At 41.5% G+C, this 17,581-nt stretch overlaps 2 protein-coding genes across 2 annotated transcripts in view; one reads left to right on the top strand and one right to left on the bottom strand.

Annotated features, from left to right (window-relative positions):
* The window catches only part of fbxl13 (F-box and leucine-rich repeat protein 13), a 236,483-nt gene that overhangs the window by 89,119 nt on the left and 129,783 nt on the right, over positions 1-17,581 (bottom strand). Inside the window, exons 7-9 of the mRNA XM_060842551.1 lie at positions 16,134-16,234; positions 14,782-14,911; positions 44-142 (exon numbers count right to left, since the gene is read on the bottom strand). Coding sequence (XP_060698534.1) covers positions 44-142; positions 14,782-14,911; positions 16,134-16,234 — 330 coding nt within the window. The remainder of the gene's footprint in view (positions 1-43; positions 143-14,781; positions 14,912-16,133; positions 16,235-17,581) is intronic.
* Positions 14,672-17,581, top strand: part of lrrc17 (leucine rich repeat containing 17) — a 60,352-nt gene continuing 57,442 nt past the window's right edge. Inside the window, exon 1 of the mRNA XM_060842826.1 lies at positions 14,672-14,841. The gene's annotated coding sequence lies outside the window, so the exon portion shown is untranslated. The remainder of the gene's footprint in view (positions 14,842-17,581) is intronic.

Here is a 17,581-nt window from a genome sequence, read left to right as displayed (position 1 = left end):
AAATTAGTATTAATATTTATGTCTGTTTATAGAATACACTTACTGTGATACAGCTGTTGGTAAGAGTTGCCATATCATTGATTACAAGATGTTCAATATCACTGCAGCCAATTCCTAATGACCGGAAGCCTCTCACTGAGATCTAAAAGACAAAAAAAATGCATGAGAGACATAAAATGTATTCATATTTATTCAAGTTATAGGATTATGGCAGATTTAATAACACCCCAATTTTTAATATATATTGATCCCAGAGTATGCAGACAACAGAAAAATGTGAAAAATCTTAACTACTAGCAAAGAGAACATATGTTCAATTTTTAAAAATTCATTCATGAGTTGACCGAGTGGCATAGTGAAAATCTTCCAAAGCCAACCTTATTGCCCATTATCTCTTCCAAATTCTCTCTCTCTGTCTCTCTATCACCTGTGTTTGAATTTACATTTTTTGCCAAGTATGTGTTTGGGAATGTTGCAGGAAATCAGAAAAGCTCTTTGAGTTGCATTTTCATGTTGGTTGGGCTTTCAAATAGTTACGTTATTTTAAATTCAGTTTTCTTTTGTTTGTGGGTAAATAAGCTCTATTTGGTTTAAAACTGAGTGATTTGACCAGCTGCATCACTCCTAGAATATCCACATCACACCTGCTTAAAACAAGTAGAAAAGTTTGGGTCTGGGCTATCATCTTGAAATGTTTTGAGGAGGTCTGGCCTCATCCATAACAGAAGTGAATATGGATAATGTTCCAGTGCCTTTTTTCTATGAAGGCAGTAATGATCGAATTTCAGAGGTACAATAGATTTTTCTGTCCTGGATGTTTGTTTTTGTGCTAATTGAGAGGGTGTGGGCTTTGTTGGCTGGTAAAAAATCTTCGAGTAAACCCCGCATGGGCCCCAGCTATGCCTGCCTCTTCGTAGCATACGTGGAACAGTCCATCTTCCGCAACTACACTGGCACCACCCCCCACCTTTTCCTCCGCTACATCGATGACTGTATCGGCGCTGCCTCGTGCTCCCACGAGGAGGTTGAACAGTTCATCAACTTTACTAACACCTTCCATCCCGACCTGAAATTCACCTGGACTGTCTCAGACTCCTCCCTCCCCTTCCTAGACCTTTCCATTTCTATCTCGGGCGACCGACTCAACACAGACATCTATTATAAACCGACTGACTCCCACAGCTACCTGGACTACACCTCCTCCCACCCTGCCCCCTGTAAAAACGCCATCCCATATTCCCAATTCCTTCGTCTCCGCCGCATCTGCTCCCAGGAGGACCAATTCCAACACCGCACAACCCAGATGGCCTCCTTCTTCAAGGACCGCAGATTCCCCCCAGACGTGATCGACGATGCCCTCCACCGCATCTCCTCCACTTCCCGCTCCTCCGCCCTTGAGCCCCGCTCCTCCAACCGCCACCAAGACAGAACCCCACTGGTTCTCACCTACCACCCCACCAACCTGCGCATACAACGTATTATCCGCCGCCATTTCCGCCACCTCCAAACGGACCCCACCACCAAGGATATATTTCCCTCCCCTCCCCTATCAGCGTTCCGCAAGGACCACTCCCTTCGTGACTCCCTTGTCAGATCCACACCCCCCACCAACCCAACCTCCACCCCCGGCACCTTCCCCTGCAACCGCAGGAAATGTAAAACTTGCGCCCACACCTCCACACTCACTTCCCTCCAAGGCCCCAAGGGATCCTTCCATATCCGCCACAAGTTCACCTGTACCTCCACACACATCATCTATTGCATCCGCTGCACCCGATGTGGCCTCCTCTATATTGGTGAGACAGGCCGCTTACTTGCGGAACGCTTCAGAGAACACCTCTGGGCCGCCCGAACCAACCAACCCAATCACCCCGTGGCTCAACACTTTAACTCCCCCTCCCACTCCACCGAGGACATGCAGGTCCTCGGACTCCTCCACCGGCAGAACACAACTACACGACGGCTGGAGGAGGAGCGCCTCATCTTCCGCCTGGGAACCCTCCAACCACAAGGTATGAATTCAGATTTCTCCAGCTTCCTCATTTCCCCTCCCCCCACCTTGTCTCAGTCGGTTCCCTCAACTCAGCACCGCCCTCCTAACCTGCAATCCTCTTCCTGACCTCTCCGCCCCCACCCCACTCCGGCCTATCACCCTCACCTTGACCTCCTTCCACCTATCCCACCTCCATCGCCCCTCCCCCTAGTCCCTCCTCCCTACCTTTTATCTCAGCCTGCTTGGCTCTCTCTCTCTTATTCCTGATGAAGGGCTTATGCTCGAAACGTTGAATTCTCTATTCCTGAGATGCTGCCTAACCTGCTGTGCTTTGACCAGCAACACATTTGCAGCTTTGTTGGCTGGGCTCACATTTATTGCCCATCCTTTGAGCAGGTGGTGGTGATCTGCTTCATTGAACCACTGTAGTGATTTGATGTAGGTACATCTCCAGTGCTGTTATGGATGAAGTCAGTGATAGTGAAGGGTGACCAATATATTGCCAAGTCAAGATTATGAGTAGGTTAGAGGAGAACTTGATGTTTGGTGTTCCCACATACCAATGTCCTTCTAGATGGTTGTGATCGAGGCTTTGGAAGGTGTTGTCTAAGTAGCCTCAGTGAATTTCTGTCGTTCCACTTGTAGACTAAACATACTGTTGCTACTGTGCATTGGTAGTAGAGTGAGACTTCGAGGATGTGGAACCAATCAAGTGGGTTACTTTGAATGGTATAAAGATTCTTCAGAGTGGTGGAAGAAGGTGAATTAGCCTCTGATCTGCTCATGTAGCCACAACATTTTATGTGGCTGTTCCACTTTAGTTTCTGGTCAATGGAAGTCCACAATATTTTAGTGGGGTATTCAGTGATGATAATGCCATTGAATGTCAAGAGTTGACAGGTCATTGCCTGGCACTTATGTGTGTTATTTGCCACTTGTAGCCCAAACCTAGACATTATCCATATCTTGCCGCATTTGGACATAGGCTGCTTCTATATGGAATCACAAATGGTGCTGAACATTGTGCAATCATCAACACTTGGGCATTTGTTCTTTGAAGTTTTTATAAATAACTTGGACGAGAAGGTTGAGGTGTGGGTTAGTAAATTTGCAGATGACACAAGGGTTGGAGGTGTCGTCGATAGTATAGAGGGTTACTGCAGGCTGCAGCGCGACATAGACAGGATGCTGAGCTGGGCTGAGAAATGGCAGATGGAGTTCAACCTGGATAAATGCGAAGTGATGCAATTTGGAAGGTCGAACTCAAATGCTGAATATAGGATTAAAGACACAATTTTTGGCAGTGTGGAGGAACAGAGGGATCTGGGTGTGCAAGTACAAAGATCCCTCAAAGTTGCTACCCAAGTGGATGTGGTTGTTAAGAAAGCATATGGTGTTTTGGCTTCATTAACAGGGGGATCGAGTTTAAGAACCGTGAGGTTTTGTTACAGCTCTACAAGTCCCTGGTGAGACACATTTGGAATATTGTGTCCAGTTCTGGTCACCCTACTATAGGAAAGGTACTGAGGCTTTGCAGAGGGTGCAAAGAAGGTTTACCAGATGCTGCCTGGACTGGAGGGCTTGCCTTACGAAGAAAGGCTGAATAAGCTCAGACTTTTCTCTCTGGAGAGAAGGAGGAAGAGAGGAGACCTGATCGAGGTGTACAAATAATGAGTGGAATAGATAGCGTTAATAGCCAGGGACTTTTCCCCATGGTAGGATTGACTGGTACAAGGACTCATAGTTTGAAGATATTAGGTGGAAGGTGTAAAGGAGACATCAGAGGTAGGTTCTTTACATAGAGAGTTGTGAATGCATGGAATGCTTTGCCAGCTGTGGTGGTGGAAGCAGAGTCTTGGGGACATTTAAACAACTTGTAGACATGCACATGGATAGCAGTGAGTTGAGGGGTGCATAGGTTAAGTTACAATATTTTACATTAGGATTAAACCTCTGCACAACATCATGCGCCAAAGGGCTTGTTCTGTGCTGTACTTTTCTACGTTCTATGTTCCAAATCTTTTCTGAACCATTTCAAGTTTCACAACATCCTTCCAATATAAAGGAGGCCAGAATTGCATGCAATTTTCCAAAAGTGGCCTAACCAATGTCCTGTACAGGCGCAACATGACCTCCCAACTCCTGTACTTAATACTCCGACAAATAAAAAAAAGCATACCAAACTCCTCTTTCACTATCCAATCTACCTGCAACTCTACTTTCAAGGAACTATGAACCTGCACTCCAAGGTCTCTTTGTTCAGCAACACTCATTAAGACCTTACCATTAAGTGTATATATGTTGCTAAGATTTGCTTTCCCGAAATGTAGCACCTCGCATTTATCTAAATTAAACTTCAACTGCCACTCCTCCGCCCATTGACCCATCTGATCAAAATCCCGTTGTAATCTGAGGTCCACTTTGCTGTCAACTACAGTGCCAATTTTGGTGTCATCTGCAAACTTACCAACTATTCCTCCTCTGTTCGCATCCAAATCATTTATATAAATGACGAAAAATGGTGGACTCAGCAATGATCCTTGTGGCACTCCACTGGTCACAGGTCTCTAGTCTGAAAAACAACCTCCACCACCACCCTCTTGTCTTCCACCTTCGAGACAGTTCTGTATCCAAATGGCTAGTTCTCCCTGTGTTCTATGAGATCTAACCTTGCTAACCAGTCTCCCATGGGGAACCTTGTCGAACGCCTTATTGAAGTCCATATAGATCATGTCTAATGCTCTGCCCTCATAATCCTCTTTGTTACTTCTTCAAAAAGCTCAATCAAGTTTGTGAGACATGATTTCCCATCCACAAAGCATGTTGACTATCTCATATTAGTCCTTGCCTTTCCAAATACATGTACATCCTGACCCTCAGGATTCCCTCCAACAACTTGCCTACCACCGAGGTCAGGCTCACTTGTCTATAGTTCCCTGGCTTGTCCTTACCACCCTCCTTAAATAGTGGCACCATGTTAGCCAACCTCCAGGCTTCGGACACCTCAACTGTGACTATCGATGATACAAATATCTCAGCAAGATGCCCAGCAATCACTTCTCTAGCTTCCTACAGAATTCCAGGGGTACACCTGATCAGGTCCTGGAGATTTATCTACTTTTATGCATTTCAAGACATCCAGCACTTCCTCCTCTGCAAATGGACATTTTTCAAGATGTCACCATCTATTTTCCTACATTCTATATCTTCCATATCCTTTTCCACAGTAAACACTGATGCAAAATACTAATTTAGTATCTCTCCCATGTCCTGTGGCTCCACATAAAGGCTGCCTTGCTGATCTTTGAGTGGCCTTATTCTCTCCCTGGTTACCTTTTTGTCCTTAATGTATTTGTAAAAACCCTTTGGGTTCTCCTCAACACTATTTGTCAAAGGTATCTCCTGTCCCCTTTTTGCCCTCCTGATTTCCCTCTTAAGTATATACCTAATGACTTTATAGTCTTCTACGGATTCACTATTTTGTCTATGCTTCCTTCTTTTTCTTAACCACACCTTCAATTTCTCTAGTCATCCAGCATTCCCTACACCTGCCAGCCTTTCTTTTCACCCTAACTGGAATATACTGTCTCTGGCCTCAAGTTATCATATTTCTGAAGGCTTCCCATTTTCCAGCTGTCCCTTTACCTGTGAATCTGCCCCCAATCAGCCTTTGAAAGTTCTTGCCTAATACCATCAAAATTAGCCTTCCTCCAATTTAGAACTTCAATGTATAAATCTGGTCTATCCTTTGCCATCACTATTTTAAAACCAATAGAATTATGGTCGCTGGTCCCCAAGTGCTTCCCCACTGACACCTCAGTCATCTGCTCTGCCTTATTTCCCAAGAGTAGGTCAAGTTTTGCACCTTCTGTAGTAGGTACATTCACATATTGAATCAGAAAAGTTTCTTGTACGCATTTAGCAAATCCTTTTCCATCTAAATCCTTAACGCTATGGCAGTCCCAGTCTATGTTTAGAAAGTTAAAATCCCCTACCATAACCACCCTATTATTCCTACAGAAAACTGAGCTCACCTCACAAATTTGTTTCTCAATTTCCCGTTGACTATTAGGGAGTCTATAATACAATCCAAATAAGGTGATCATCCCTTTTTTTATTTCTCAGTTCCCACCCAAATAACATCCCTGGATGTACTTCTGGGAATATACTCCCTCAGTACAGCTGTAATGCTATACTTTATCAAAAGCGCCACCTCCCCTCCTCTCTTGCCTTCCTTCTGTTCTTCCTGTAGCATTTGTATCCTGGAACAGTAAGCTGCCAGTGCTGTCGATCCCTGAGCCATGTTTCAGCAATTGCTATAATATCCCAGTCCCATGTTCCTAACCATGCCCTGAGTTCATCTGTCTTCCCTGTTTTGGCTTTGCATTGAAATAAATGCAGTTTAATTTATCAGTCCTACTTTGTTCTCTGCTTTGTCCCTGCCTGCCCTGACTATTTGACTCGCTTCTTTTCTCAACTATACCAGTCTCCAATTGATGTCTTTCCTCACTATCGCCCTGGGTGATCCCCCCAAGGACAAGAAGAGCATGGGTAGCACGGTGGCACAGTGGTTAGCACTGCTGCCTCACGGCACCAGAGACCTGGGTTCATTTCCCACCTCAGGCAACTGTCTTTGTGGAGTTTGCACATTCTCCCCGTGTCTGCGTTGGTTTCCTCTGGGTGCTCCAGTTTCCTCCCACAGTCCAAAAATGTGCAGATTAGGTGAATTGGCCATGCTAAATTGCCTGTAGTGTTAGGTGAAAAGGTAAATGTAGGGGAATGGGTCTGGGTGGTTTGCTCTTCGGAGGGCCTGTTTCCACACTGTAAGTAATCTAATCAAACTCCTCACCACATCACACAATCCTTGCTTGGGCACACATGTCATTCTTTCACCATGACAGGATCAAGATTTCACAGTTCTTAAAATGATTACAGGAGAAGAAAATATATGTATCTTATCAAATTGATATGGCAGGTTGGGAAAGTAGTTAATACAGCATCCAGAATCCTGAAAAAGTAGTGAAGCAAGGTAGTAATAGTGAACTTCCATGAAACACTTCAGCTGACCCAATTTTAGACACATTTTAAGAGGGATATGAAGGCACAGGGCAGAATGTAGAAGACATTTCTGAGAATTGTCTGTGGATGAAAGCCTTCAATTATGTATATAGATTGGTGAAGCTGGGGCTATATTTAATACACTTATTCAAAATGTGAGGGGTCTGGACAAAATAGATAGACAGACAGAAATTGTTTTTGTTAGTAGAAGGATCAAGTCCTAAAGGATACTGATTTAATGATAATAGCAAAAGAACCAGAAGTAGTGAGAGAAAATATATTTATACTATGGGTTGTTAGGATCTGAAAAGGATTGCTTGAATGTGGTGAAGGCAGTTTCAATCACAGCTTTCAAAGGAAATTGGGTAATTATCTATCTCAAGAGAATATTTGTGGGCCTACAAGGAAAGGACAAAAGTGGAACTAGCTGAGTGGCTCTTATCTAAAGATAGCACGGACAAACTGACAGATCTCTTTATGTCTTAAAATGTTCCATGAAAATTCTGGAATTTCAGAACTCAATACTGTTGACTTCTTTATAACATAGACTGCAACTGTTTTAAAATAAAGCTTGCAAACATCTTTTCAGGGCTACAAGGATGGATAATAAATGCTTTTCTAAAAATGTTCAGATCCAGAATATGAATTTAAGATATTATTTGCTGGATCTTATGGTAACCATACAAAACCATATAAAAAATGAAACAAACAAAAACAATATGCTCTGTGGAGAGATACAGAGTTACTGTTTCAAATCCAGAGACCTTTGTCAAACTTCTGTTTTTGTTTGTTTCAAGTCTTCAGCATCTGCAGGTCTTTGCTTTATTAAAAAAATTAAGTCAGCCTATGATTTTTTTATATCTTGTCACACTGTTTAAATATGGGCTATTAATCTTTAAGTCCATCAATTGATTTAACAACAGTGACTTTTTAAAGATGTTTTCTTTCAAATAAATGAGCCTGGATACTGCTTTAAAAAGGCTGCAGAGGTCATCTGACCCACAAGAGTGGCCACTTTTTGAAACCTCTGACATGAATGAACAGGAGACATGTCTGAACAGTTCTACAGAATTACATACTTGCCTTTGTTTGAACAATCTGGAAAAAAAACCTAAATATGTAATAGCAATTTCATCTGCCGAAAATAACAGTGAAAGGAAAGCTACCAAATCTTATAATGCGAAAAGATGGTCCCTTATCCATTTTAATGACAAAATTAGTTTGACAATAGAAAACTGAAATTCTTTCATTGATATGACTGTCTCTATTGTGTATCGACTGTATCGGCGCTGCCTCGTGCTCCCACGAGGAGATTGAAAAGTTCATCCACTTTACTAACACCTTCCACCCTGACCTCAAATTTACCTGGACCGTACCAGACTCCTCCCTCCCCTTCCTAGACCTCTTCATTTCTATCTCGGGCAACCGAATCAACACGGACATTTACTATAAACCGACCGACTCTCACAGCTACCTAGACTACACCTCCTCCCACCCTGTTCCCTGTAAAAACGCCATCCCATATTCCCAATTCCTTCAGCTCTGCCGCATCTGCTCCCAGGAGGACCAGTTCCAATACTGAACAACCCAGATGGCCTCTTTCTTCAAAGACCGCAATTTCCCCCCAAACGTGGTCGACGATGCCCTCCATCGCATCTCCTCCACTTCCCGCTCCTCCGCCCTTGAGCCATGCCTCTCCAATCGCCACCAGGACAGAACCCCACTGGTCCTCACCTACCACCCCACCAACCTCCGTATACATTGTATCATCCGTCGTCATTTCCACCACCTCCAAACGGACCCCACCACCAGGGATATATTTCCCTCCCCTCCCCTATCAGCGTTCCGAAAAGACCACTCCCTCCATGATTCCCTCGTCAGGTCCACACCCCCCTCCAACCCAACCTCCACTCCCAGCACCTTCCCCTGCAACCGCAAGAAATGCAAAACTTACGCCCATACCTCCCCCCTTACTTCCCTCCAAGGCTCCAAGGGATCCTTCCATATCCGCCACAAATTCACCTCCACACACATCATTTACTGCATCCGCTGCACCCAATGTGGCCTCCTCTATATTGGGGAGACGGGCCGCCTACTTGCGGAACGTTTCAGAGAACACCTTTGGGAGACCCGGACCAACCAACCCAACCACTTTAACTCCCCCTCCCACTCCACCAAGGACATGCAGGTCCTTGAACTCCTCCATCGCCAGACCATAGCAACACGATGGCTGGAGGAAGAGCATCTCATCTTCCGCCTAGGAACCCTCCAACCACAAGGGATGAACTCAGATTTCTCCAGTTTCCTCATTTCCCCTCCCCCCACCCTGTCTCAGTCCCAACCCTCGAACTCAGCACCACCTTCCTAACCTGCAATCTTCTTCCTGACCTCTCCGCCCCCACCCCCACTCCAGCATATCACCCTCACCTTATCACCCTCACCTTAACATCCTTCCACCTATTGCATTTCCAACACCCCTCCCCCAAGTCCCTCCTCCCTACCTTTTATCTTAGCCTGCTTGGCACACTTTCCTCATTTCAGAAGAAGGGCTCATGCCCAAAACGTCAATTCTCCTGCTCTTTGGATGCTGCCTGACCTGCTGCGCTTTTCCAGCAACACATTTTCAGCTCAGTCTCTATTGTGTGCCATTAGACCAAAATACTATCTTGAAAAAAACTAACAGACAAGCTTATTATCACAAAGGGGAGAATCCTCAAGAAGCCTGCAACATGGAATACTAACAGTAACTCAAGATTTTTTTCAACTTGGACTTTTTCTCTGTTTCGTGTCGGAAATGCATTACAGAGATAAAAGCATTTACAAATAAAAGTACGTTCAAGTGCCATACCACCTGTTCTGGAAAAAGAACACATTGATACACCCAATGAAAAGGCAGCACCTCGAAAGCTAGTGCTTCCAAATAAACCTGTTAGACTATGACCTGGTGTCATGATTGTTAACTTTATCTTGGAGAAAACATTGAAACCTATTCAGGAAGATATAACAGTGTGTTTAAAATATCTTCTTCCATGAAGACAGTCAACATGTGGAAGGGAAATTGTGTTTGTATTTGAATTTATTGGACTTCTTTAAGGAAGTCAGTGAATAAAGGTAAATCAGTGGAAGTAATATACTTAGATTTGCAGAAGACATTTGACAAGATGCTACATCCAAGATTGAGGCAGAATAAGCGTTCATGGTATAGGGAAATAACTTATCATTGTGCATTAGTTGGCTATTGGAAACTCAATGGACACAAATTGCTCATTTTCAGTTGGTAAGATGTATCAAGTGGTATGCCACACTTTTGGGGCCTTAGCTATCTACAGTTAATATCAAAGACTTGGAAGAAGGTATCAAATGGTATGGTTGCTAAAATTTGAGATGGAACTACATTAGAAAGACAGCACCAATCAACCACACCGCCCCGTGGCCCAACACTTCAACTCCCCCTCCCACTCTGCCGAGGACGTGGAGGTCCTGGGCCTCCTTCACCACCACTCCCTCACCACCAGACGCCTGGAGGAAGAACGCCTCATCTTCCGCCTCGGAACACTTCAACCCCAGGGCATCAATGTGGACTTCAACAGCTTCCTCATTTCCTCTTCCCCCACCTCATCCTAGTTTCAAACTTCCAGCTCAGCACTGTCCCCATGACTTGTCCGGACTTGTCTGACCTGCCTAGCTCCTTTTCCACCTATCCACTCCACCCTCTCCTCCTTGACCTATCACCTTCATCTCCTCCCCCACTCACCCATTGTACTCTATGCTACTCTCTCCCTACCCACACCTTCCCCTAGCTTATCTCTCCATGCTTCCAGCTCACTGCCTTTATTCCTGATGAAGGGCTTTTGCCCAACACGTTGATTTCGCTGCTCATCAGATGCTGCCTGAACTGCTGTGGTCTTCCAGCACCACTGATCCAGAATCTGGTTTCCAGCATCTGCAGTCATTGTTTTTACCTCATTAAATTATGAAGACATAAGGTGCCTGCAAGGGATATATAAATTGTGAGTGAGCAAACATTTGGCAAATGAAGTGCAGGTGTTTCTGGTATAACATGATCGTTGCATTCCCGTGTAACCTCACGCTATAAAAAATCGTGCTGTGGATAATCGTTATAAAAGTCCACTGTTCATTAATCACATTAGAGCCAATTTGCATTGACAAAATATGTGTTATACCCAAAATACCTAAATAATGTGGGAAAATATGAACTTGTCCACTCATGGGATGTGGGTATCATTAGCTGGCTTTTTATTTATCTGATGAGAAAAGATTGGGCCCATACCCATTGAAGTTTGTAAGAATGAGAGATGACACTGTTGAAATATGTAAGATCCTGAGGGGATGATAGGGCAGATGCTGAAAGATGTTTCCTCTTATAGAAGAGAATAGGACTAGATGGGCCTCCCATTTAAAATGGAGCTGAGATTTTTTTCATCCAAGGATCATGAATATTTGAAACCCTTTTCCCCAGAAGGCAGTGGAGGCATACGCCTCTCTTGTTGCAGATGTAGATAGTTGACTAACAAGTCGAAGGTTATCAGGTATAGGCAGGAATATGGAGTTGAGGCCAGATGAGCCATAATCTTATTGAATGGCAGAGTGGATTCAAGGAATTGAATGGCTTACTCCTAATTTGTAGGTTTATGGGAAATCCTAATTTGGATTGTAATGATGGATTGTTGCAGCCTATTTGTTTTGCTAGTATTTGTTTTGCAATAGTTTCATTTCTAACTACCATGTTCAAAAACAGTGCCAATGATTACAGGGTATTTGTTGTTTTAAAATTTTTATATGGTATTATTGAAAGTAACACCAAGGAAATGCACAAAAGAGCATAATTTTTGGGAAGAGACCGGGAACTTTGAGATTTCAAAGATCTCTTCTGTACTGGGAAAGTGACAAAGCTGTTTGTTAGTATCATGTACAAAATTCATTTAGTTATAAATACAGATTTATCTGATGTCCTATGCTGCATCTTGGAAGAACCCAGTTTCATAGAATCTAATGCCATAATGACTTTTATAGTCAATGGAACAGCTGTCTCATTCAAGGATGAGCCACAATTTCCTTCAATTAAACACTAGAAAGAAAATGGGGAATTGCTATCAGATCACCCCACCTCACTCTACTCCACCAATAAAAAGTATTCCATTACCACTTACTCCACACCCATTCAAGCAGAACCACATCATAAAATCTCAGCATCTCATTCAATCCAAAACTATGGTTCAAAATCTATATCCTGTCCATTACTAAGACTGAAAACATTCTGCATTTGCTCTTTCCAGTTTTAACTCTGCCTTATTCATTGTTAGCACTAAAACAATGGCTCTGGAGTGCTCCTGTAAATGTTCTCTCCTCAGCCTAAACTATTCCAGGAAAACATCTGAACATCAAAGGACAGCCATGCATACATACATAAATACACAAACATGCCTTCACATACACATACATCTATACACATAAATACCATATATTTAATTCCTGCAGTGCAGAGCCCTATACATTGGAGGGTTTTGCAGGTATATGATGGAACAGGTCACATTCATCCAATAAGAATAAACCAGCAACATCCAATTTAGAGATACAGTCCTATTTGGATTCTGCATACAAGTAGTTCTTCTATAACGCAATGGCTGTGTTTGTGTGCAACTCCGTATAATAGAAAAATTGTGCTTTAAAAACAATGCTTAGTGTTGACAATGTGATTGTGTTACAGCCAATAAACATGATAAAAGTTTGAGCTTTAGAAACAGCATCCCCAATTCATCATTCATGTTACAGCGAATCCACACTAATGAAATGCGTATTATAGCAGAATGACCTGAGCTGGGGTCCAAACCCTTCACCTCTGATTTGAAGCAAGAGTGCTACCATTGTGCTAAAGACTCATTGTCTGGAAACGCAAAGCCTGTGTAATTATATTTTGCTCATCACAAGATAAGTAGTTTTAATACCATTTTTTTTTGACTGTAAGCTTTTTGAGCCTGTTGGTCAATTTTTGCTAGACATCACTAGATAGCATTTGTGTAACACATTCAGTTTCTGACATGTCAAGCAATTACCTGAAAAATATGCAAAACCATCAATTAAGTCATGAAAAGAAGTGGGGGACAAAAAGTAAAACAGCAGCAGGTGCTGGAAATCAGAAACAAAAACAACTTGCTGGAAAATGTCAGGTCTGGCAGCATCTGTGGAGGGAAAGCAGAGTTAATGTTTTGGGTCAAATGACTCTTCCTCAGAATGAATTCAGACAGATTCTAAAGGGTCAGTCAACCTGAAATGTTAACAAGACATTTTCTTCACAGACGCTGCCAAACTTGCTCCATTTTCCCAATGAAAAGAAGTGGATGGGAACAGTAGACAGAGCAAATCTGTAACTACATTAGTCTCCAAATAGTGAAGCTCATGTTATCTCTTATCTCCCAACTTATTAACACAGCATACCATTCAGAAATCCAGTGAGAGAAAAACATCATCAAATCAAGTCGCATTTGTAAATCACATTTGCCTTGTTTATTCTAGTTCACAAAAAAAGTTTAATCAGCAGATCTCTTGGAATATACTTAAGGGGTCAAGAAGCTTATTTCCTGCCTGCTCTTGCCATGATTAGTAAATTCTAATTGGGTGCTTAAATTCCTGAGAGTTTTCCATCCCACTGCTAATCCGAGACTACTGACTCCATGTGTTTGCAAGTTTTTGTGAGGGTTGTAATTGACAAAACCTGGAAACTGACTTCCTTGTTTTTTGTGGTAGGAATGTGGCGTGCATATTAAAAACATCATACTCAGCCTTTCTGTTAGCATAAAATATTAATATCTATTATTAGCATGTTAAAAATAAATCCAAGAGATGGAATTTGGATTTTGCGGACTTTTTTCCTCAAGCACATTTTCAAATTCCCTTTCGTCCCCTCAATTTCAAGCCAAATATAGCACCCACCATTCATTGAGATCCATGTGGATGACAAAGCAAATTGATAGATTTAAGATTGCAAGCTAAATATCATTCCATCAACAGTGTACAATTTTACTAAAACAGTAACACAGCCAGTTGAAGCAGTGAGGCTTTTGCGTTACCAGAGAGTACCTACTTGACGGAGTCTGTTTACTGCAGTGGGGTGTGGTTTGGGGGAGGGGGGGAGGTGGAGGTGGGTGTGATTGGAGTGTGTGTAACTAAATAAAATAAATGTTGGCAAGTATACCTGAGGGTTCAAACAATGGAACGTAATAAACACTACTTGCAATAGTAGGTTCACTAGCCTAGACTTACTAGTTACTGCTGTCCAGTTTGGGAATGAGGACATTTCTATGTGAAGGATTCTCATTCCTGCCATCAGAAATCTTGTTTAGACGGATTAATTTTCTGCCCTGAACTGCACTGCTGGGAAAAAATTTAAATCCTTCATGACCAGTTTAATGGTGGGAGTGTCATGAGCAGGCACAGACTTTTGGCTCCTAAAGTTCCAAACAATCACTACTAACAGAAATTGAATAAAAAGGGATATATAGCGTTAACAACCAGACAGAATATTTCTGGCCTGAGAACAGCCTGGAATTCTGCCAAAAGCCTGAGGAAACATTTTTCTAGGCAGCTGGGACTCTGTAACTCCACACCAACTCGATTCCCCTCCCCCTTCCTGCATTATTCAGTCTGCTGCTCTGCACTAGGATTGTAAACCACACAGTTTCTACTAAGAGTATAAAGTTCTGAAGACTAACCTGAGTACAACCTGAAATGTCCAGGTAGACGAGCTTGTGGCAGCCCTTCCCTGTGGCAAGGTAATTCAAACCTTTATTTGTGAATTTCTTTGAGTAGGCTAGGCTCAGATACTGTAGATTTAATCCAAACCTTAAAAGAAAGTAGAGTTTCAGTTATATCACAATAGGAGGAAAGTTAGTCAAAGCACCTATTATGCAAAGTTTCTTGCTGGATTTTTATAAGTTGGTGCTTTGGCAGCATAAAAGCAGAAACAGAACAATTGTGAGTGATGTAACAGCTATACGTGAAACATGTAGTTAAATTTCCATTGCAGTCCTTTTGATGTTGTTCACTTAAAATTTCATAAATAAACAACTATTTGAGCGGACAATTAGTAGCAGAATGGAGGGGGAGGAAAAAGGAAGGACAGAAGTGTAAATTGTATATTTTATTGCATTTATAAAGCAGCAAACATGACTTTTAAAATCAGTTTTAGAACAAAGGTTCTCTCTTGTAATATATGTAATACCATAATGTTACATTTGTTTTCAATTAACCCAAGCAGAAAGCTTGTACATCCGGAACAGAGCTAGTCTGGTAAGTATTGAGTATAATGACATCCAGTGTTACTTGCAGAATGTTTCTTTCCCATTCCCTGCTAGGAAAGCCTTCAGTATAAAATAGTTAAAATAATGTAAGTTCCAAGACCGTGATTGATTAATACATTACATAAGATTTATTTGCTTCTGTTTTAAATTAACACAAATATACAACCTGCATAACTAGAACCATTCAATCTATTGGCATTGTGTTCTTTTCATCATTGGTGCAAATATCTTGTAAGTAAAACTTCACCCAGTAAATTTTAATTATTTTCATGGAGCATGTTAATGACTCAATTTGGCAAACTTGTGTATCAAAATGAAAATGGGAGCTGTCATCGCAATGTTTAAAGTATTGTATTTGCAGTTTGAGGCAGATTTCCAAATATTCTCAAATGTCATTTGTCTTCTGGCATTCTCTTAAAGACCAAATTATATTTAATTATAGAATTTATAGCCTTCTTGTGTAAAGGAGTTTAAGATCTTTAGATGTGATTGTATTACTTTGGTTGTGGCGACTTTAAATTTTTATCAGGGCAGGAAAAAAAACTACAGTTCCTCCACTCATCATTTAAGTGTACCTATTGACAGATCAAGTACTTAATTGTTAGCATTTCTAATAAGGAAATATTTTAGTTAAATTAGATAAAAGGGCAGAAAATAAGATAACTTGAAAAGAAGAGGTCATGGTATGTTATCTGAGATAAGCTTGCTATTGTTGTAAAGATGTGATGTAGTAATAATGTGAGAATGGTAATGGTGCAACTTACGTTGATAATGACCTCAGTGTACCGTCACTAATAGGAGTGTAAGCCAGGTTCAGGTACAGAAGTGAAGTACACATTTCCACCACCATAGACACAAATTCATCCTAAATAATAGATGCAATCATTCAAATAGGTGAAAACTTTAAAAGTAAACATGAAAACATATTATGTTGCCTGTAGCTTCTGAATAAACACCTTAAAGATATGCTTAAAGTACTTCCACATTAAGAGCTACTCCAGTTTCATGCTTTGTAAATTTCAGCTGTTCTCATCAAACTGCTGAATTTTTATATAAATATTTCATAAATACTGCTTCTTTAACAGGACAGGTCACTAATTCTGCAAATCTGTGTATAACATCTTAGAAAGGATAACTTACTTAAATATGTCTTTAATTATGGATTAGAATACAAAATGCTGATGTCATCTTAGTGTTTGCATGCCACTTAAGTGCTCTCTTAGCTAAGAAAAATCCATTTTCAAAAAGTATTGTCTAATACCAGAAGGAAAGTACATATCCTATTTTCAGAGGATGGCTGGAGCTTTTGTCAGCATTTCAAATGGCTTCTAAGATTTTCCAGGGAAAAAAAATCTTAATTATATAATGGTATCCCTTTGGGCTAAGTCAACAAACAGCTATTGTAACTACTACAGCAAATTTTCTTTAGACTTTCACTAAAACAGACCGAATTTTTTTGAAAAGAATACAGGATTTAAATAACTTGACAAATTAATTGTTCTGCAGACCTTATCCTTCCTCCAGGGATATTTATGGCTATTCCCCCAAAAAACTCCCACACTGCAGGTTAAGAGATCTTGCTGCAGTGTAAATTGAGCCATTTTGAACTCAAGATTGACCCAAACTTGATCTGTCAGAAATGGAGGCAGGAGATCTGGGTTGGTCTGCAAGTTTGGAGCCATCAGGAAAACTCCTCAACACTGGAAAATTGCTTGCAATGGCCTCTCTTCCTGCGCCTATGCAGTTATCTTTGGTGTCCCCCAAGGATCTAGCCCTGGTCCCCACTTATTTGTTTCTTTATATACTGACCTTCAATAATTTGAAGATGCAGCATTAGTTTTCAAATGTACACTGATGATAACAGGCTCTGCCTCATCATTACCACTCTTTATTCTTCCACTGTTATGAAAATATTAAACTGCATATCAGGCATCCAGACTGGATAAGCATAAATTTCTTTTAATTAAATAGTGAGAAAAGCAAAGCTATTGTTTTTGGATGTTATTTAAAGCTCCATTCACTAGTTACGGATCTCATCCTTCACCCTGGCAACACTCTGATACTAAGACAGAACATTTGCAACGTTGGTGTCATAATTGATCCCAAGGCAAGCTAATATCTCATACTTGCACATTACGAAGACTTCTTATTCCCACTTCTGCAATACCACTCAACAGCGTCCTTGTCTTGGCTCATCTGCTGCTAAAATTCA

Source organism: Hemiscyllium ocellatum, chromosome 23 (assembly GCF_020745735.1).
Source record: "Hemiscyllium ocellatum isolate sHemOce1 chromosome 23, sHemOce1.pat.X.cur, whole genome shotgun sequence".
In the NCBI taxonomy this organism is placed as follows: domain Eukaryota; kingdom Metazoa; phylum Chordata; class Chondrichthyes; order Orectolobiformes; family Hemiscylliidae; genus Hemiscyllium; species Hemiscyllium ocellatum.
This window is presented reverse-complemented; position numbering and strand designations above follow the sequence as displayed.